At 41.2% G+C, this 22417-nt stretch overlaps 3 protein-coding genes across 3 annotated transcripts in view; 2 read left to right on the plus strand and 1 right to left on the minus strand.

The window, feature by feature from the left end:
* Window positions 1-4292, plus strand: part of btbd8 (BTB domain containing 8) — a 36948-nt gene extending 32656 nt beyond the window's left edge. The window contains 3 exon segments of the mRNA XM_042334944.1: window positions 698-716; window positions 2235-2409; window positions 2411-4292. Of these exon segments, the coding sequence (XP_042190878.1) occupies window positions 698-716; window positions 2235-2409; window positions 2411-2702 (486 nt within the window). The 3' untranslated portion in view covers window positions 2703-4292.
* The window catches only part of glmna (glomulin, FKBP associated protein a), a 19733-nt gene extending 4003 nt beyond the window's left edge, over window positions 1-15730 (minus strand). Inside the window, exons 1-15 of the mRNA XM_042334945.1 lie at window positions 15329-15730; window positions 11639-11701; window positions 10514-10639; window positions 10264-10383; window positions 9925-10033; window positions 8994-9240; window positions 8766-8868; window positions 8141-8319; window positions 7690-7743; window positions 7063-7093; window positions 6364-6453; window positions 6173-6214; window positions 6007-6080; window positions 5360-5444; window positions 4790-4820 (exon numbers count right to left, since the gene is read on the minus strand). Of these exons, the coding sequence (XP_042190879.1) occupies window positions 4790-4820; window positions 5360-5444; window positions 6007-6080; window positions 6173-6214; window positions 6364-6453; window positions 7063-7093; window positions 7690-7743; window positions 8141-8319; window positions 8766-8868; window positions 8994-9240; window positions 9925-10033; window positions 10264-10383; window positions 10514-10639; window positions 11639-11677 (1330 nt within the window). The 5' untranslated portion in view covers window positions 11678-11701; window positions 15329-15730. The remainder of the gene's footprint in view (window positions 1-4789; window positions 4821-5359; window positions 5445-6006; window positions 6081-6172; window positions 6215-6363; window positions 6454-7062; window positions 7094-7689; window positions 7744-8140; window positions 8320-8765; window positions 8869-8993; window positions 9241-9924; window positions 10034-10263; window positions 10384-10513; window positions 10640-11638; window positions 11702-15328) is intronic.
* Window positions 15731-15971: 241 nt separating this feature from the next.
* LOC103174664 (putative RNA polymerase II subunit B1 CTD phosphatase RPAP2) overlaps window positions 15972-22417 on the plus strand; it is a 28039-nt gene continuing 21593 nt past the window's right edge. Inside the window, exons 1-6 of the mRNA XM_007887155.2 lie at window positions 15972-16145; window positions 18651-18765; window positions 18897-18995; window positions 19442-19507; window positions 21254-21339; window positions 22104-22136. Coding sequence (XP_007885346.1) covers window positions 16078-16145; window positions 18651-18765; window positions 18897-18995; window positions 19442-19507; window positions 21254-21339; window positions 22104-22136 — 467 coding nt within the window. The 5' untranslated portion in view covers window positions 15972-16077. The remainder of the gene's footprint in view (window positions 16146-18650; window positions 18766-18896; window positions 18996-19441; window positions 19508-21253; window positions 21340-22103; window positions 22137-22417) is intronic.

Below are 22417 nucleotides of genomic sequence, written 5' to 3' on the forward strand. Positions count from 1 at the left end.
GAAAACCACACATTTTTATTGCCAGGCTAAAAGGAAGAGTTTAAATTTGCAAATTGTTAAGGATATTTTTTAAGAAATGAAAGGGAAGGCAAATACCTTAGAAAACCTGCTAGACTCGGATATGCATCTTTATTACAAGCTACAATGAGAAAATGTGTGACAATAGTTTGGATCACTCTGTGGTAAATGGACTCGAAAAACTCAGGTTATACATTTAGCTCTAGACAGTGAACTTATTTTATAGCTAACTTTAAACATAGCTACTAGGTCACGTGTATAGGTGAATATTTATCAACTTTACCATAACTCCTCCATTTCAGTCTAAGAAAATTATGTACTCGAATGCTGAATCAGCAGAATATTTTACATCTGGTTACTCTTCCTAATTTATACCAAAGATTGACATGCATGTCAGGAACACAGTTAACACCAAGACAGGCATACTTAACCATATTCAAATTATTGTGACCATGGTATTACAACTAAAAGCTGCCAGACAGCAGCCTGGTGGACAGGCAACAATAATTTGTACCAGCTAACATTTCTGTTTCAATATCTTTCTTACCTTTAATGCTAGATCAACCTGATCTTTAATGTTTTGAATAATATAACCTTGTACCCCAGCATGTTGACTTGTCTTTAAGAGACATCTATAAAAAGTGAAACAGAGAAGAATCTGAAACAAGTACCTTCAATAAATAATGCTTTGCCAACAGGTAATGTATATTGTAATTAACACCTTTAATACCAACAGAATGCATTAATCTCAAATCAGCAATTAGCTCTTGAGTCACTGGGCCAAGCTTGCACAAGTGTAAAGGTAAAACCGCATCAGTTTACTTTGTGAAAATGTGCAATTTTCAAGTTGGGTTAACAATTTGGATTTTAAAGGCACAGAAAGTGCTAACATATCTTTTACTGTTACTAAAAAGTCTATTTCTTGTAGTGAATAAGATCCGATATGCATAATCAGAATGCATTTATTCCATATCTAAATAGATATTTATTAAAAAGAACAGTGTTGCAGTGTGGAGGTGTTGCAATTTTCTTTACCGTAATTAAAGCATTGAACCAAAACCAGTTTTACAATTTGATACACACAGAATATCATTCAGTGTTGGTCTTTGTAGAGGTTAGTTGTGCATTGATCTAACGCAATGTAAGATGAAACCAACCCAGTTTTTCAAGCATGAGAATGCTAAAATATTTAGATTTAGAGAGTTGATCGCTGGGACTGATGTGCAACCAAGTATTTTATACATTTGATAAAACAAATTAAAGTGGTGTGGTTCTCCATAGATGTGGACAAACTTGAATATTCCCCCACTAGAATGAGAGTTTCTACCAATACTGCACTGAAATGTTACTTGTGGCTCTTGTCTGTAAATCAGAAAATAAGTTAGATTTGAGGTATCTGTGCCCAGAAACATCATGTATTGTGGATATTGTATTTGTTTTTGTCCAAGATGTAATTAATATTATTGTGCTTGTATTTCTAATAAGTTAAATTATGCCAAATGTATTTACATGAGTAATTGCCTAATTTGTGGCTCTATGACTTAGCAATAGCACCTAATTAAGGCTCTTGCTGTTTTGCTTGAATAACGACTGATCTTTTAACTGGTTTACTAATCTAATAAAATGCAACTGATTTTCCCAATACTTTTTATATATTTTTTATTTACTCTGTTAGCAAGCAAGCAGAACAACATACAAAACATCCAATCAGATTAAACCAGTGCACAAAACATTAACATGCATTGTGCAGCATTTGAAATTAAAAATGATTATGAAAATAACAGCACAACTGAACCCTAACATGGTTACCAGCTACGAATGGCTGAATCGTGATCGCAGTATTAACCACAAGCAGTACACTATCCACAACGGCTATTTTAATAATGTCGTAGCAATAGCATTGTTGATAAACTGCACAATGTCTTGTTTCCATTTATTGGTCTGTGCGTCAATGTATTGTGGATCAGCTAGTTGAATTACTTTGTCTTTTTCATTTCCATTTACTTGTCGTGCTATGTCCGTGCTCGGTTTATACCTTAAATCTATTTGAAACTGGTTTACAAAATGATGATTTGCCATTGTATGTAGTTAGTGATTAGTACCATTGAAGGTAGTAGTTAAATTAAGTCACACGAAAGGTAGTCTTCAGCATCCCCTTTTGAAATATCTAGTTGCATCAGAATTGTTACAACATTTAGTATTATGAATTGTTTCAGGAGACTTAGCTGACTGTGACAGATCACAAAGCTACGTGTATGATCGCCGTCCTTCAAAAACACTGTCTCCCATATACGAGATGGAAATTACAGAAGACATGGAGCAGAAGTCTGAAGTGGAAATGAACCATTCGCAACAGGAAGAAAATAAGTACTTTGCAGAAAGAGACTGGACCTCTTAAACAGCTCCTCGGTGATCAAGACCCAAATTATGGGGTTATTAACTCTGTACCCGAAGACGTCAACCTAGCTCAGTACCTGATCAACCAAACCCTTTTCCTTTCCAGAGATGCTCCTAAAGTTCAAGGTAAAATTGCTGTTGACAAAGAGGCACTCGGTAAATGGACTGAGCTCCTGTCTCCTTCGGAGGACTCTACAGCTAGCATTACAGTGACAAGTTTTTCCCCAGAAGATTCAGTGTCTCCTCAAGGAGAATGGACGATTGTAGAACTGGAAACACATCACTAGCAGAGCCTCTGAATTGTGTACATACGAGTGATTTTTAAATTGCTGAACTTTCTGTAGCTCGCCTTTAAGATTCAAAAACATTAGTATATAATTGAATGCAGCAGTACATAACAGAAATACAGAGGAATAAATTAACCTGTGTTATAGAACTGTCACTAGGTTACTTTTGTAAATTAGTCGCTTTTGTGTGTAAAATAGGACAACCTTTACGTATGTACACTTGTTGGAATTCAGTTTTTGTCTTGAACGGTTTTCCATGTAGAAAAACCTTGTAAAGTAATGATTTGTTCAAGTGGACATCTTCTTTAATGCCTGGAATAAGAAGAAACCTTATTTGCATTGTCAGTGTAAATTTGTGATGCTTGTCAATGCTTAAAAGTGATGAATAAGAATTTCTTGGTACAATATGTGACCAAACTTGACTTTTTCAAAAACATTTCTTAATTGGGTAATGATGAAGGATACAAAAATTCTCCCCATTTTCTTGCAGCCGTTTATTGCACAGAGTTCATTTTGGAACCTGGGGCACTGTAATGATTTGTAGGGATCTTGAGATTTTTAAATCAGCAGCATCAGTATTTATTTGCTTAATTCCCTTTGACAAAAGTGGAAAGGGGGCATTTAATGACCTGTTGCAATTTGTCATTTTTTTTGTGAAAAGTGAGAACCTTTACACCATATTTACCACAGCCTTGCTAATTGGACAGAAAAATACAATCCAAAGTTTACAAGAACTACACGTTTAAAAAAAATCTGCACCATAGATTTCCTACTAACTTTATTTGGGAACTTGCTCTAAATACGACTGGTTAATTTCTATTTGAGGTAATCTGCACGTGTACAATTTGATCATAACTTTTATGTTGCTTTATGCTTTTTGACAAAGAATTACATGGCAAAAGGGATTTAGGATAATGTCCTCTCACCCAGGGATTAGACTGTATCCAATTTGGCAAAATAAATGAAAATTGAACCTTTTGCTTTATGGCTATGAAGGATTAACTGAAGTGAGATACAAAAATACCCACTCCACAACATGAAATGTCACTCAAATGGGGTTTATTTGGCACTAATTCAATACAGAAGAAGATTGAATTACTAGAGTAAAATAGCTTTATCGGAACAATGTGTGACTAGACTGGTCCTGAAGTATTCATAGTTTGAAGTTAGGAAGCTTTCCCATTACACCATTGCCATTACTCCTGGCTTTGAAGAGCTCACACAGAAATACTGTAATTTTAGATCCAATTTAAACCCAAAAGGCATGTCGCTGTTTAAAAATAAAACTTAAACTACATGTGCGTGCTGGTAATTGAAGGAAGACAGAGACTTGTTAATGAGCGAAAAGGCCATTCAGCAAATTTGATTTTAAAATTGCAGCTTTTATACAGTGGAAGATTTTTATTCTGAATACGCTACCTCATGGACTGTGCCTGTTAGAAAAAGGAAGCCCGTTCTGGGGAACAAATGTAATGGTAGGTTTGCTGGATGTAGATTTTTAACCTTACAGTCATTGTTCAATAGTTATGGTTACAACATGGAATGCATTGCATGCTTTCACTGTGAAAACTATTTTCTTTTTCATTTGCTGCATTTGTTTTTAAAAAATAAAGATTAAATGCAATTGACAGTGATTAATATATTTCAGTGATTTAAAATATTACAAGACCACATTTTGTTTAATTTTATAATCTTATTTTTTTTAATCCCCTCTCGCATTTTTAAAAGAGGTTTTGCACTCCTTCATATTAAACCTTATACTCTGGGTGAGAGCTGCAGCATATTCATTTCCAGACTTCCATGCCCACATATGTGATGTGCAAGAATATTTCTGAGTTTAAGGCCTATAGGCAAACAATAATAATACTTGCATTTGATACAGCGCACTATCATGTCTTTGACGGGTCTTAAAGCGCAACGGATATACTGTAAAGTGAATTGAATGTATATCTTGTGGGTGAAACACAGCAGCCAATTACACACAGCACTGTCCCACAAACAGTCATGGATTGAGTGACCAATTTATTATAATTATTTATTGGAAGGAATTATTTTTGATGAAGGAATTACAACTGGAGCTCAGTGGCATTTTGAAAACCACACATTTTTATTGCCAGGCTAAAAGGAAGAGTTTAAATTTGCAAATTGTTAAGGATATTTTTTAAGAAATGAAAGGGAAGGCAAATACCTTAGAAAACCTGCTAGACTCGGATATGCATCTTTATTACAAGCTACAATGAGAAAATGTGTGACAATAGTTTGGATCACTCTGTGGTAAATGGACTCGAAAAACTCAGGTTATACATTTAGCTCTAGACAGTGAACTTATTTTATAGCTAACTTTAAACATAGCTACTAGGTCACGTGTATAGGTGAATATTTATCAACTTTACCATAACTCCTCCATTTCAGTCTAAGAAAATTATGTACTCGAATGCTGAATCAGCAGAATATTTTACATCTGGTTACTCTTCCTAATTTATACCAAAGATTGACATGCATGTCAGGAACACAGTTAACACCAAGACAGGCATACTTAACCATATTCAAATTATTGTGACCATGGTATTACAACTAAAAGCTGCCAGACAGCAGCCTGGTGGACAGGCAACAATAATTTGTACCAGCTAACATTTCTGTTTCAATATCTTTCTTACCTTTAATGCTAGATCAACCTGATCTTTAATGTTTTGAATAATATAACCTTGTACCCCAGCATGTTGACTTGTCTTTAAGAGACATCTATAAAAAGTGAAACAGAGAAGAATCTGAAACAAGTACCTTCAATAAAGCATTGCCAGTCACACTGCATAGCTAATAGGTCAATATGAGGAAAGGCAATCAATTCCAACCTCCCCATTACAATTATCATCTAGATTGTGTTAGAGCAATCATTAATTAATTCAACCGAAGGAAATGGAAACTGCACAATGCAGTAAATAATGATAGCATAAGCAACTCTGTTAAACCCTAAGATTGTACAGGAACTCTTAAGTTTTCTTTAGTGTGACTTAGACACTTGACAGAGTATGATCATTTTAGTTCGGTAAGGTGTCAAAATTGCTTTTAACTACTTTACAAGTTGCTTCAGGATATACTAATTTCTAAAGAATTAAGACTCCATATATACTTATCTAGTAAGATTTAATCACTCACATCTTATCTCGTCTAACAGATAAAATATGATAAAATATTTTTTAATTACTTTGTGAATACAATCTTTTAAAACTAAAAAGTGGAATCTGTCTTGGCCTATTTCAATATCAGGAAAACAGAAAAACAGTATTGTCTAATCATAACTTACCTAAATAATTTATACTTTCCTGATGTGTCAAACTTATTTATATACTGTTGAAATATCCTTAGGCTCCATTTCCGCTGAAACAATGAGGACAATTACATCTAATGAAAGAAATCAACTTCTTTAGATAATTATATTTTTTATTTCTTATGATTTCATGAACACGTACCAGGTGATCAATAGGGCAGAGGGTCATCACCTTCACTAAATCCTGAACACAAATTCGAGAAATAAACCATTAAAACAAAAACAAAGATGCAAACACAAATCATGATGCTGATTACACATATGACAGTTTGATGCAAATTAAATTTCAAATACTGTACTTGTAGTTATTTCTCCATCTTTATTATGCTTTACCTGTGCAACTCCAAGAATGTTTTTGATCTCCAAATATTCATGGGAAAGACTATTATCTTCAACTGGTAATAAACACTGTTCATGCAATTCCTGCAAAATAGATTCAAATTGACATAGACAAGTGAGTAAGTTCAGTTAAAAAGGATAGTAAAATTCACATCAGTCAGGACCATAACATTTAATGTGATGTGTGCTCAGTCCGAGTTGAGGCAAACTGTACAAGTCATATACAATCCAATGCAATCAATCTACACGGCGCATGTGTAATTGAATGCATCCGGTAAGCGCGCATGCATCGATGGACCAAAACTACATGTTCTGCAATTCAATGCAGCCGCCCAGAAAGTGTGCATGAATTGATGGGTCAGGACTTCATTTCCCGCTTTTCAATGTAGGTAACTGCGGCAATAATGGAGAGCAGGGGAGTGGCATTATGAATTAGGAGTTGATTAATACGCGTAGTGCAAAAACATCTCAGTGGTTTTGATAGGAAACTGAATGGGACTTGGGTGAATGTACGACTTGGGTGATTATACAATTCATAAAGATAAGACGTATGTAAATTTTACTGTGTTTATATTGCAGACAATAGAAAATAATGTCAATTCTGATTAGATACAAGTACTATCTAGTAGTTAACTAAGAAGCTTTAGAAATTCAAATGGCAACCGTAAACAACAGAAAAAAAAAAAATCTTACCAGTCCTTTAGATAGAATGGACTCTTCCGTCCTGCCATTAAAATAATTTAAGTTATTTTATGCAACCAGAAAGTTTTTTTTCTAAAAAAAAGTTTTGTAATTATAAACAAGAAGCTTCACTGTTATTGCCAACTTAAAACGTTATGTAAACATTGTTCCAAGCTTTCAGGAGATTTAAACTATTCCCCATGGAACACAGTTTCCAAAAACCTTTGAAAGTCAAAGGTCTGAGGAAGATCTATTGAACATATTAAACACGTTAAGTCTTATTCCGTTCTTTTAACATTACCCGAAACTATTTTTGAATGAATAAAATCAAAACAACTTCTTAAGCATGTGCCATTCTACTACTGGAAAATACAAACAACCCTGTTATAACGCGGTGCGTTGGGTCCAACAAATTCCACACATTTATAACGGATGTGCAAAAAAAAAGTCTTGTGGGTCATCAGATAGCAGCGGGCCATGTACTATCCAGTATCAAACTTGTGTTATAAGTGAATTTAGAGAGGGGCTTTATAACAGGCTCTATATAGTATCGTTACTTTAGGTTGTTACATTACCAGTTGAGCTTTCACATTAAATGTATACAAAAACTCTCAAAATTAATATTAATATTTAACTCACCTTTTCATCATGGTGGCTATATAGTCCACATTATACTGAAGAAAGAATGCAGGGCTGAAAAAAACATTTAGTTTATTTAGCATCATTAACCTTACAAATAGTAAACATCTAAATACACAAAAATGGTCTTCAAGAAATGGCTAAATATACCATTCATAAACCATTTAAATAACAAGTTGTGATATTTAGTATGTTTTTTTATCAAAGAAATTTCTGGAATCAAATCATGAATGCAAAGTATTGTGCAAATTGTACTTGTTGATCCTACTCCAGCAATTTTAATATTGATGGCATTTACAGAAAAGTCATCATTATCACAAATCCTGGTATCACCAAAGATTACTTCAACATTTGACCTTGCATCCCTAGCACAAATACAATGTTTGTATAATCAATGCATATTCCAAAAAGGTATAGAAACGTAGCATTAATGGAATAATACTTTACATACCTGTATACAGCTGGAAAATGATCAATACCAATATGCTGGACAAATAAAAGGTATGCCAGGCAGGCTAATGAATTCATAGGATACTTTATATCTTCCTGCAGAGGGTCAGTCTCTTCCTGTTTCTTCCTGGATTGTACCATCAACACAGGAAGTGACTCACCAAGAGCTAACAGAAAAACCTGCAGCAAACGAAGATTTATTAAAAACACACATACTTCATCACTTCCATAATAATAGAAGTATAAATACATCAGATATTAAGATTCATGTTTTAAAATGCAAATTTAGAGAACAAATTCCTCTACAGAGTCGAATGCAAATTTAGCATATCCATTAAGCAACATTTTTTGCGCTATAGGCTGCAACAAAGAAACGAATGGAAATCTTTACACATATTCTAAAAAAAAGTACCTTGTTCCATGTTTGAAAAGTGCAAGTTTCATTTACTTATGATTAATAATTCCACTGTTGTTCATAAGAGAATAAAGCCAAAATTATTAGAAGTTGCAGTCAATTTTTTTTAAGAATGAGGAAACTCCATGTTAATGTAAACTGTACAATCAGGGTAACTTTCAGAAGCTGAACCACCTTGGTGAATGAGTTTGCATGGGCAAATTAAGCTTACCAGAATTTCATCAGCAAAAGTTCTCAACAAATTTTCTTCAGTCTCTTCAGGCAGTGGATCTAAATGTGCCCTCAACAGTGGGTATTCCAAGCTTTTCATACAACTATATAAATTACAAAAAGACCAATTAGATGTTACACAAAATTTTAGATGCTTATTAACAATGCATTTTTTTAAAAAGCATTCTGTTAAAAGTGCTTAGATTACCGAATTGAAAAAAGTACCTACAATTTCAGTAGTTCCTCCTTCAGTTGATCATTAGAGGGATTTGATTTAGATTCTGATATTTGACCCACTTCATCCACAAATGGTTTAACAAAAGAGGCAACAGCCATACAACACTTGCAAAGATCATACGTATCATGTTGGCGTTGCTCATTGGTGCAAGGTACAGGTAACTGGGAGAGTTGGGTTATTATTGTTGAGAGCGTTAGTCCCACGGAGTATGCCTTCTTATGTCCCAATTTTAATAGCACTAGAAAAACAAGTTTATTTTGCCAAGTCAATTTAAGAAATAACACGCATGCATTGGAATCTTATTTTTCAATACATAGTTTTTACCAGAGATGAAAAATATCTCCAAGTGTTGTCAAATAGTATTCTATTGCTGAACCCAAAACGTAGCATGAAACACTACTTTTAAAAAAAAATACAATTCAACTCCTTTGGTAGTTGCTATTGCGGTGTATTTTCTTTAATCTGCAATTACTGTTATGATATAAAGAGACAAACTAAAATGTGAAATTATAACACTTTTGTACAAAGTAACACAATTTAATTGTTGTTTCCTTCTACTCTTGAAACTCCTGGGGTATAGTTCATTGGCCATCCACCACTACCTCACCCAAGTGGCAGATGGATATTCCATCATTGTGGATCTGGCAAGAGGAAAGGAAGAGGAGCGGCAAAACATTAGTTGAACTCGATCATGTTTCACCCAGTGACCCAGACATTTGAATTTTGCAACATGGGTTATTTGATAGCAATAAAGAATGGAAATCCTCCTGATTTCGTCCTCCCTATTTCCGGTGCCCTGTGGCAAATTGTAGTGCTCTTACCACTGCTATTGCTAAGATCAGTTAACAAACTAGTTATTGAAGCTTCATACTGGGATTTGAATTCATCAACTTGATCAATGGGACCCAATTTAGAATATTACCTGTCTGAAGTGGCTGCAACAGCAATAAGATAGATTTTGATATCTTCTCTCCATAAGCTTCCTCAACCTGCTCCAGTAAACCTACCAGAAGTTCCTTTGGGTTACTTATCTGTGGGAATGACATAAAACACTGAAAAATGCACCAATATTATTAAAGCATATCTACTTTACTTAATAAAATGGCAATTAGCTATTGTGAACATTTAAGATTTTGAAACCATTTATAAATTTTCAAAAAAGTGAAGCTTCAGGATTTATTGCCCAACCTATATAAACAGTTAAACAGTTGTGAATTCAGGTTGATGATTAAATTTATACACTCGGTGTAATCTCCCTTACCTGTACTACAAGGTCCAGGATTTTTGAGCAGTTTTCCCTATACTCTGTTTCTTGGTTGTCCTTTAAAATGCAACCAACGACAGGACCGACAAGATTCCAGCCCATGCAGGTAACAAAATCCTGTCAAATATTAAATGATGTAAAATGTAAATATGAAGCAGATTACATGCAATTAATTGAATCTTATTTAGGGATTCAATACATATTGCAGAATACACACTATTCATATACATTGCAATTATAAACTTGCCTTGTTCTGTTCCTCCTGTAGGATTTCCAGAAGTTTAACCACATGTCCTTCTTCTAGGCATTCACTGGCTGCTGTCTGGAAGATGCCATGATCTTCAGCTTTAAACTCTGCTTCAGGTATACCTCGCTAATGAAGTAAAACAACCATTTTAATCCCTGTGAAGTGGACAGCACTTTCTGACATTTTTACTTGATACTGTATTTCTTCAAGCAAACCATATCTAAACAGTAAAATGTGATCCAGCATACAAGTTATTCCCAGAAACTGGAGGTTTATACTGTTGCAACAAATCAGTAATTTCAACACAAGATTTCCTCCTCTACATAATTTAGTAGATTGTTGGTGGATCATTTGCTAAAACTGAATGATTAACAACAACAAGATTTCATTTATACAGCGCCTTTCACTTTGGGAGGACGTCCCAAGGCGCTGGACAGTTGTGTCAGGACCCGAGCAGGGGGGAAATGGTCAGGGGAGGAAAGGGAGGGAGCGAGGAGGGGGTAGAGAGTCGACAGGGGAGCTGAAGGCACGGTCAAAGAGAAAGGTCTTGAGACCGGCCTTGAGCCGGTTTTATTATATTAAACATATTGTAATATTCAACAAATGTGAAATGTATATAATAAATATATATATGTATATGTATTGTTGCATTATATTACACCTCTAAATCATGCAACAATCCGTACAATCAATTCTGCAACACAGCTCAACCTATTAAAAAAAAGCCACTAAACCTTAAGAGGATATTTTTCTCAATAATTTCAGGGATAGGAAGGTTTGAAACAGATATTTTCTGCACAAAAGCAGACTATTCAGTCTATTGTGTTTGTGACATTAAATATCAACAGCAACCATATCCCCTCACTGTCGACTACCCACTTATTCTCCAGTTCTTTATTTTCTATCCACCATTAAGAGTTATAAAATTTGTAACTACCTTTACAACTCAAAGCTGTTGAAAAGAATAATGGACACTGAGCAACAAGTTGTACAGAACATTTGTGATCGGGTTTTTCTCTGAAATTATACCAATCACCGTGGATCCCATCAAGATCCAACTGTTGACCTATCCTATGTAATCAAATAACAACAAAGCTCAGTGAAATCTAGCACTACAATACTTACACATCTCTGAATCACTGCTTGTAGTTCTTCCAAAGCCATTCTGACGTTACTTTCTACCTACACCTAGGAATACAATGCACAAGAAAAACACCAACATCCAGTTACGTTAATATCTTTTTTAAGCTCAATACCATAACTTTAATAGCAGCATCCATTTCTGACCACCCTTGAACCAGATTTACACACATTACATATGGATGAGACGAGTCTATATCCAGTAGTGCTTTAAGGGCAAGTAACCATTTCGCCCACAAAATATAGTTTACAGTATATTCTGTGAAGAGCTTTGAGATATCACAAAGATGTGCTAAGGCACTATATCAATGCAAGGATTATTATAAGATAATAAAAACCTTGTAAACTGACATTTTTAAATAAAATATTACAATTATACTGTTTAATTACTTTAATTTGTTTTTAATTAAGTTAATATTTTTACAGGTGTTTGCGATGATTTGTGTGGCTTTTTTTTAAAAATGTTTGCATTTATATTTTCCTTGTCCCATTTCAAACTCATTATGTCTATACAATACTTAATTGCAAAGAACAGCGACTGTAAAAATCTGATGTTAAGAGTAGAGTCGCAATGTACAGTGTAAGGGTTTCCAGAGTTCATCGGCAGAATGAAAGCGGGTGGGTCTCGTACATTCAGGAGATACTGTAATTGGAGCATTGGCGAAGGTCATAGAATTTGCATTGCAGACAAGTAGCTGAAAGCTCTTTGTTCCTTTATTTTCCATCATTACAGCGATCATTACAGCATAGGGCCATTTAGCCCCTCGAGCTTGTTCCTCCATTCTATTAGATCATGGCTGATCTGTACCTGCCTTTGGCCATATCCCTTGATTGTACAAAATTACATTTGTATAGCGCCTTTCACATCGGGAGACCCAAGGCGCTGGACTCTTCCCTCGGGAAGCCCCTTTCCTAACAAAAATAGGCAGGGGTGTCGAGGGATACCCTCGACCAATGCAAGGCATACATTTGAGTCCTGTAGCTCAGTGGTTAGAGCACTCGCTTTGCAAGTGAGAGACCTGAGTTCAATTCCAGGCAGAGGGCGAAACCTTGGGCAAGTTTCCTCACTCCACACAGAGCCTCATAATAATCCCTCCCAAACCAAAAACAATAATAAATTGGTCATTTTCAATCTACGACTGTTTGTGGGACATTGCTGCGCGCAATTGGCTGCCGCGTTCGCCCACAAATATACAGTCAATTCACTTTACAGTGTGTTCTGTGAAGCGCTTTGGGACGTCCTCCCGACGTGAAAAGCGCTATATCAAATGCGAGGATGATTATTATTATTATTATACAGTCCATCCTAGACTGCGTTCTTGTGATCTGCTGCTGCTGAAGCGGAGACGTTTCAGCACCGATACGCGCTGGCCGCCCGGGAGGAGCGAGCGCTGAAACGACGCTTCCCTTCTCGCGTGCAGAGCGACGCCGAGTCCCGAGTCCGGCGTGTCCAATTCCCGCGCCGCCTCGAGGGAAAAGCGAGAGCCATTTCGTTTCGCACTTTTAAACGTACGTCGGAAAAAAAAGGCGGGAGCAAAAAAAAAAAAAACTGTTTGGGGAAGCGGGTGAGGGTGGGGGCGTGAAGGGTCGGACCCGCGTGCGTTCAGAGGCGAAGGCTGCGTCTCCCAGTGAGCTGCCGCCCGGTCACTCGAGGACCGGGGTGGGGGACAGTTAGATCCGCAGCTCTCCGGGAAGCGCCTGAACGCCATCGGTACAGTTCGCCCACAGATTATACTGTCAATCGGCTGGACAGTAAATCACGTCAAGCACTTTGAGAGGCTCTGGAAGATGTGATAAGGTGAGATATCAAATGCAAGGATTGTTGTTATTATTATTATTATTATTATTATTATTATTATTATCTGCCTCTCCTGTCTGTCTGACTGACTCCTCGCATCAGGACCGGACTGCAATGGCCCGAATCAACTAGACAACGAGGCGTCGCGGAAAACACAAGCACCAGCACTTTTCCCCCACCCACCCCGGGGCGGTTGAAGGGGAACCATGTTCGGCTGAAGCCGGATGGTCAGACCCCCCCCCCCCGGAGGACGGGAGGCTGACTCGGTGCGCACGGGACTCCCGGCGGAGCCGACGGTTATATTTCAAACAGGGCCGCGCGACACCTCCTCACCTCGTCACAGCAGCCAGACGCTCCCAGCGCGCATGCGCCAACCGGCTCCTCCTCCTCTTCCCCCCCCCCCACCAGGCGTTGCCAGAGCAGATTGGGCGGGTTCACGCCCAATTGGGCGGGTTTTGTTGTTGTAGTGCCGAAAAGAAACACGACTTTGGGTGGGTCCCTAAATTATTTTTTTTTAATTTAAACTTGCAAAACGTTGTTTTTTTTTTCCCCCCCCTCTCCTCTGAAGACCTTTTTCTTCTTACAGTTTCAAAAAGCACCCACCGACTGCCCCTCTGAGGTTTGTGCTGACATTCCAGCGCCCATAGGAGGCATGGCATGTTATTTCGGAACAAGATCGACTTAAAATCTGGGAGATGTCAGGAGTGAGGTCTATCGTCCGTTTAAACAACCGAGCAGCGATTTGGGCTTGACCTGATAATAATAATAATAATAATCCCTGCATTTGACATAGCACTTGTCACGTCTTCCAGATCAAACTTGATCAAACTCAAATGCACGATCAGTGAGTGGGTTGATTAGGAATATACTGTCATGTCATTAATTCTATATTCCAGTACAGAACTGAGCCATTCGGCCATACAAGTAAATGTTCTGCTATTTTCTCCCCCATCCCTACACACACACACACACACACATGCACTCTCGCACACTTTGGCAGATGTGACACCGATCCCAAATCTATTTAAACAAATAAACAGTTCATGTTTTTCTATTTAAAAAAAGAAAGACTCCATCTTCTGATATCCTATCAAACATGATTTTGTTCTTCAGCGGGTTGTAAGCAGAAAGCCTCAGGATTAGGCTCAAGGTCTTTGGAATCTTCTAGCATTTGCTGGAGCTCATTAGCGATTTTCCCCTGACCTTGGTAATGTATTTACCCCATTTGTTCCCCCCACCCAAGAAAAATTAGTCCCATCTTCTCGTTCATAATGAAATATTCTTTCTATTTTTCAAAATTACACATAAGTAAAAGTTTTTATGAAATAAGGTTACCCATATAACCACAATACCAACAAGATTGGTGGCATATGCTTTCTTTCAGCTGTAAACAAGATAATCGCTAAATGAGACAGACATCTGCCTGATTTTGGAAATCGTTTCGAAATACACATTGATTTGATACATTTACTTATTCAAAATCTGTCACCAAAATGCAGTCAGCTTCTTAAATATCTACCACGCACGTACATCATGTAAAATACCTCAACTCCATCAAAATATTGTTTCATTTAATGAACTAAGGCTTTCTTGAACGACTCAGATTAAGCTCAGATGAACAAAATCCATGTAATAAGATTTAACAGCAAGCAAATAATGTGGGAATGCACGGCTGAAACCCACAATATAACGATGATAATAATAATAATCCTTGCATTTGATATAGCGCCTTATCACGTCTTCGAGGCGTCTCAAAGCGCTTTGCGGCAACAAGAGTGCGTGCGGTGGTGTCTTGTGAGAAGAACTGCGGCTACTATTTACTGTCTGCATTAATCTTCGGAAGATATAATGCACAGATGTGGGACTTGTTTACTTACAACGTGACTTGGGCTCAGGGTGACATAAGATCCTTCTGCTGTACATGTATTTCAGTCCGACTTTCCAGAGCTCTCCTCCTCGATAAGGCAGTGATTGAGCCCTTTGCGGATCCTCAGCTCTCCTCCTTACCCGCTAATTGGATCCCTCCCTAATGGCCTCTCCTTATCCCTCTTTTTTACCTCAAGTCACTTGGATGTAATATGTACATTTCCTCTCTCGGGGTTATTATTTTCTTCCATATAGGGTTGAAATGGTCGGGACTTTAAACGCGACACCGTCTTATTGATTGATTTATTGATTTATTAGGTAATCTATTTACATAACAGGCCCTTAAAAGCACAAATGCCATCGTATCGTCCAGTCGACAGATTTGGCTTAAAACTCCCCCCTCCCCTCCCCCCCTCCCCCGAGGGGGACCGTTTTAATACGTTTTTTTAAAAAAAATTAAAACAAAAACACGCGCACCGAACGTCAAGCATTTGGGGCTGAAAAGGTTTGCGGCCGAAAACGAAACCCAACATCGACACAACCGGGACCGGGAAAGGGAGTGTCAGGGGCTGAGGGGTCAAGTCGTTTGAATCCCGCGGCCGCGGCCGGTGATGGTGATGGTGGGGGTGTGGGGGTGAAGGGGCGGAGGTGAAAGGTCGGGCCCTGTCATGGCGGACGGCGGCGGCGGCGGGAAAGAAGGTGGGCGACAGCTCCAGTCCGCACCGGCGCCGCTTCGCCTCCGTCTCCCAGCAGCGCTCTCATGGCTGTTTCCCCCTCCGCGGGCTGCGAGGACGGCGCTTGCAAGATGAGCGACGAGGCGGCCCTGAGGTGGGTGTCGTGATCGATCGCGTCTAAAAACAAAGCCGGAGCCGGGGGCGGTGTGTGTGTGTTCCCCCCCCCGGGGCGGTGTGTGTGTGTCCCCCCCCCGGGGCGGTGTGTGTCCCCCCCGGGGCGGTGTGTGTGTGTCCCCCCCCGGGGCGGTGTGTGTGTGTGTCCCCCCGGGGCGGTGTGTGTGTGTGTCCCCCCCCCCGGGGCGGTGTGTGTGTGTCCCCCCGGGGCGGTGTGTGTGTGTGTCCCCCCCCCGGGGCGGTGTGTGTGTGTCCCCCCCCCGGGGCGGTGTGTGTGTGTCCCCCCCCCGGGGGCGGTGTGTGTGTGTGTCCCCCCCGGGGCGGTGGTGTGTGTGGTGTTCCCCCCGGGGCGGTGTGTGTGTGTGTCCCCCCCGGGGCGGTGTGTGTGTGTGTCCCCCCCGGGGCGGTGTGTGTGTGTGTCCCCCCCGGGGCGGTGTGTGTGTGTGTGTGTGTCCGGGCCCCGGGGCGGTGTGTGTGTCCCCCCCCGGGGCGGTGTGTGTGTGTCCCCCCCCCGGGCGGTGTGTGTGTGTCCCCCCCCCGGGGCGGTGTGTGTGTGTGTGTCCCCCCCCCGGGGCGGTGTGTGTGTGTGTCCCCCCCCGGGGCGGTGTGTGTGTGTGTCCCCCCCGGGGCGGTGTGTGTGTGTGTCCCCCCCGGGGCGGTGTGTGTGTCCCCCCCCGGGGCGGTGTGTGTGTCCCCCCCCGGGGCGGTGTGTGTGTCCCCCCCCCGGGGCGGTGTGTGTGTCCCCCCCCCCCGGGGCGGTGTTGTGTGTCCCCCCCCCCCCCGGGGCGGTGTGTGTGTGTCCCCCCCGGGGCGGTGTGTGTGTGCCCCCCCCGGGGCGGTGTGTGTGTGTCCCCCCCCCGGGGCGGTGTGTGTGTGTCCCCCCCCCGGGGCGGTGTGTGTGTGTGTCCCCCCGGGGCGGTGTGTGTGTGTGCCCCCCCCGGGGCGGTGTGTGTGTGTGTCCCCCCGGGGCGGTGTGTGTGTGTGTCCCCCCGGGGCGGTGTGTGTGTGTGTCCCCCCGGGGCGGTGTGTGAGTGTGTGTCCCCCCGGGGCGGTGTGTGTGTGTGTCCCCCCGGGGCGGTGTGTGTGTGTGTCCCCCCGGGGCGGTGTGTGTGTGTGTCCCCCCGGGGCGGTGTGTGTGTGTCCGGGGCGGTGTGTGTGTGTCCGGGGCGGTGTGTGTGTCCGGGGCCGGGGCGGTGTGTGTGTGTCCGGGGCGTGTGTCCGGGGTCGGGGCGGTGTGTGTGTGTCCGGGGCGGTGTGTGTGTCCGGGGCCGGGGCGGTGTGTGTGTGTCCGGGGCGTGTGTCCGGGGTCGGGGCGGTGTGTGTGTGTCCGGGGCGGTGTGTGTGTCCGAGGCCGGGGCGGTGTGTGTGTGTCCGGGGCGTGTGTCCGGGGCGTGTGTCCGGGGTCGGGGCGGTGTGTGTGTCCGGGGCTGTGTGTGTGTCCGGGGTCGGGGCGGTGTGTCATCACGACTCAAGGGCAGTTCGTGAAGATACTGTACTTCCCTTTTGATCACGTCTTCGAGACGTCTCGAAGCGCTTCACACTGTAAATAGATATAATAGGATCTATTCAGCCATTTGTATTGACTCTGTGTAAACGTTATGAATCTTGTGTGAACCTGATGATGATGATGATGATGTTGATGATAATAATAAAGATCTGGATGTTATTTATGGCTCTTGTCCGCAGCCGTACGCTGGTGTTATGGAAGTTGTGCCAACTGTGCACAGATGTTACGGAGTTGTACACATCTTGTGTAGATCTTACGGAAGATGTGCAAACGTTTAGGTCGATGTTACAGAAGTTGGGAAAAACACGTATCGGTTACTGCGGAAGTTGTGGAAACCCAGGTTTGAAACTGTGATGGTCCAGTTGTTAGTGGATTGGCAGATCACTTTCCGGGGGTAATAAGCCCTTTCCCTAAAAAGAAATGTGGTCACTCAATCCACGGCTGTTTGTGGGACATTACTGTACGCAATTGGTTGCCGTGTTTCGCCTGGAAAATACAGTCAGTACAATGTATTATACAATATATTTTGTGAAAACGCTTTTAGACGCCTAAGAGTCATGATAGGGGATTGCAGGTGCAATTTAATACGTAATTAACCGTTTTTGGGGGCGGTCAGCCAGTGTCTGAAGTGCGGAAACCCATCTCCATGGTTAAGAGTTCCACATAAGTTTGCCACTACACATGGAAATTTCCTTATGTCTAGCGTGGAATTCATCACAGGGTGGGAGGATGCAGGACCGATTCCCACCCTGTTATATGCAGGGCATATGTTGCCTGTGGGGCAAGGAATGTCGGAAGAACCGTGATCAAAGAGTTGTTGAGATACTGCAACTACAAACCGAAGGAAAAAAATTGAAGGGGAATGACATTCAGTACATGCAAAAAAAAGGTTTTAATGTAAACTGTCCTTCAATGTACTTTTCAAGTGTACTGATACTGATATTATCCATTTTTTTCTCTTCAAATGTACCGCTATAGAAGAGCTACATTGGAGGTAGCCCTGAGGAGGAAACATGATTGCGAAAAGAAAGCTCTTTTGATTGTTGAACGCCTCCTTGAAATGAATGTAACTGAAGACTTTCTGAGAGACTGTGTAAGTTGTTGTTTTCCTTTCTTTGAGACAAAGTTTTCAAATTGTAAGCAACTTAATGTTGAAGAGAGACATTGCATAGCAACAATGTACAAGTGCGTGTATAACTAGCTTCTATTTCTGTTTCAATTTAGGCCACGTTTATTACTCCACTTCACTATCAAGATGTTGTAGAGGAGCGTTCAATCATCAAGCAGTGTGGCTATCCTGTTTGTCAAAATAATTTGGTGAATGTAAGGCTGTTTTATTTATTTTCGATTTCTTTAGGGAATTTAGTTGTAAAAGCTAACTTGTATGTAATGATTCTCGATAAATATGCCTAAAAATGGAATTGATTAAATTACAAACAGATTCCAACACCATTGGTATTGTGGGGAAGTGTTGTGGCTTGAGGTCTAAAGTGAGGGATTGGAACCGGTGGGCAAACTTGGAAAATTGTTAACTAGGTTGAAGATGCCTTAGCAAAGTGTAATTGGGATGTTGCCCATCAATAAAAACAAAAAAAGTGGTTGCTGGTTAGAGCAGATCAACCTTTATTGAGAATCATTTGGCTAAGCTTTGATACTGTCTGCACTACACTTGCCCTGACAAATTGTTGCTGATTCACTAAAGTGTCTTGTACAAGCAATGATATGATCTATGTTATTTTTAAAATTATTTATATCTTTTCTATTTTTAGGTACCTAAACAGCAGTACACAATATCTACTAAAACTAATCGAGTTTATGATATTACAGAAAGAAAGGCAAGTACTTTATTCACACTAGGTTCACTAATTGGAATTGTTGGATTAATTTAATCTGCTAATTTCTTGTGATTTAATGTATGAAGCATCATCAAGTCTTAAAAGGCCATTGACGCAGTGATTTCTCCCGGATTGGTGATTGGGTAAATTAGGAGGATAAAATGAGTGAGGGATTTTGAAGATTTTAGTCAAACTCCTCTATATGAAGATAATAATATATACAACAACAACAAGATTCCATTTATTGAGCGCCTTTCACGTCGGGTGGACGTCCCAAGGCGCTGTACAGTTGGGTCAGGACCCGAGCAGGGGGAAATGGTCAGGGTGAGGGGAGGGAAGGGAGGGAGCGAGGAGGGGGTAGAGAGTCGAGAGGGAAGCTGAAGGCACGGTCAAAGAGAAAGATCTTGAGACCAGCCTTGAAGGAGGAGAGGGAGGTAGCAAGGCGAAGGCACTGGGGGATGGAGTTCCAGATCCTTGGGGCTGAGAGGCTGAAGGCCACCGATAGTAGGGCGGTTGGGGCGGGGGATGTGGAGCAGACCAGACCCAGAGGAACGGAGGGTACGGGCAGGTAGGTAGGGGGATAGTAGGTCAGAGAGGTAGGAGGGAGCAAGGCCGTGAATGGCCTTGTAGGTGAGGGTGAGGATCTTGAATTTGATCCTCTGGGGGATGGGGAGCCAGTGGAGGCGAGCGAGGGTGGGAGTGATGTGGTCGCGAAGCCTGGTGCGGGACAGTACACGAGCTGCAGAGTTCTGAATGACCTGCAGCTTGTGGAGGGAGGTGCCGGGAAGGCCGGCGAGGAGAGAGTTCCCATAGTCCAGCCTTGAGGTGACAAAGGCGTGGACCAGAGTTTCAGTAGCGTGAGGGGTGAGGTAGTGCCGTAGTCTGGCGATGTTCCGGAGGTGATGGAAGGCGGTGCCAGTTGTGGCGCGGATATGAGGGAGAAAGGACAGCTCAGGGTCGAACAGAACCCCGAGGTTCCTGACTGCTTTGAGAGGTGGAGAGTGCGGCCTTGGATGCTGATGCTGTCAGCGCCTGAGGTGCGGACGCGCTGACGTGAGCCAATCAGGAGGGCCTCAGTTTTGCGCACGTTGAGCTGGAGAAAGTTATCTTTCGTCCAGGACTCGATGTCGGACAGGCAGCTGTCAGGACATCAGGGGTCGTGGAGTTGAGGGTAGAGGAGGAAAGGTAGAGTTGGGTGTCATCCGCATACATGTGGAAGTTAACCCCATGTCTGCGGATGATGTCACCACAGGGGGAGCATATAGAGGGTGAAGAGGAGGGGACCGAGGACAGAGCCTTGAGGGACACCGCACGAGACAGTGCGGGGGCCGGAGAAAAAACCATTCGTGGAGACAAAGTGAAGACGGTGGGAGAGGTATGACCTAAACCACTCAAGGACAGGGCCTTGAAGGTTTAGGTAGGAGGACAAGCGGTGGAGGAGGATAGCGTGGTCGACCGTATCGTATCTAATTCTAGTATTTGGCATAGTACTTTCACTTCGGGAGGAGGTCTCAAACCGATTCATAGGATGTATGTGAAACTTAGTGACTGAAGTCACATAGAGAATTAAACGTTCATTTAGGCTTGCACATAAAGAATAGCCACTTAAGATGTCAGATGGTACAGAACTGTACTCTAGCGTTAATTAGTGCTTTCAAGAGATGAATTGGTACTAATGTCTTTTAAGGATGTAAAAATCAGAAAATTGTTAGATGCATTGTAACCAAATAATGTTTTTGTTTACAGAATTTTTGCAGCAATTTTTGTTATAAAGCCTCCAAATATTATGAAGCGCAGATTTCAAAGAGTCCATTATGGTTACAAGAAGAAAGGTGCAGTATTTGTTTTGCTTTTTATCTTTTCTATTTCCAACCACCATATGCTAAGATTTCCATTTCTTTAAGGAGAACAACAACAACAACTTGCATTTACATAGCACCTTTCACGTGGGGCAGGGTCTTGGAGTGCAAGAGAAGGAAAGAATAGGAAGATTAATTTTTGTTCAAACTATATAAAGATGCACTTGTATAATATATTCTTTAGCAATAAATTTCTTGTAATTCCTAAAGCTGGCCTTCTTCACTGCCAGGCCATGCTGCTTTGGTAATTTCATTCACAGAATTTCATTCCACCTGAGGAAGCTCCATTTATTTTAGTGGACCTGTAGAGTAATCTGGGAGCCGCCTGATCCCAAGACAGCATAGTACTGACTGCTTGAATATTAGAAATCGTTACTTGTTTACAGATGTCTTATATAATAAGAAGGTAATATAATTCTAATATCAGATTTGTACCAATCAACATTAAGTGACAATGAAAGTGGGGGTGCAGTTGATTATACCAGGGTGTTTTTTAGATTGGTGTCTGGTTCAAGTCCATCCAAGACAGAGAAAATGAGTCTCTTCTGCTGTATTCAAGAGTACTAAAACATGTTTTCAAGTAATTTTAACCCAGAGAGAGCTGAGACTGCTGAGTGTGAAAATTCAAACTCGTGCAGTAGTGGTGCTCTTCTGAGGGTTTTTACGTCATGTTATTGGGCAGAATGAGAAAAGATTCTAGGCATGAAAAATAATTGTAGCTTTTCTGTGTGTTGCAGACCTACAGTTTGTCACTTACTGAAAGGACAAAGGTATGTAGTACCTTAATCGTAAAGGTTTGTACAGTGCACCTGAGTTCTTTATCTGAAATCTTCAGCAACCCAGATATGATTGAACGGCAGGAATTTCCTAAAAGTGAATTGTAATTAATACATTATTGAACTGTGATGAAAGCACATAATGAAAGCACAAGTGACATAAATGTGCTTATTCTTTTTCCTATCAAGTTGAAAAGTGTTTTCATCCACTTGCAATTTATATCTTGTTTCCGTTTTGACTTCCTTTTTAATGCAATTTACTGACGTTTTTCTAA

This window comes from Callorhinchus milii, unplaced genomic scaffold (assembly GCF_018977255.1).
Source record: "Callorhinchus milii isolate IMCB2004 unplaced genomic scaffold, IMCB_Cmil_1.0 Scaffold5, whole genome shotgun sequence".
NCBI classification, from domain to species: domain Eukaryota; kingdom Metazoa; phylum Chordata; class Chondrichthyes; order Chimaeriformes; family Callorhinchidae; genus Callorhinchus; species Callorhinchus milii.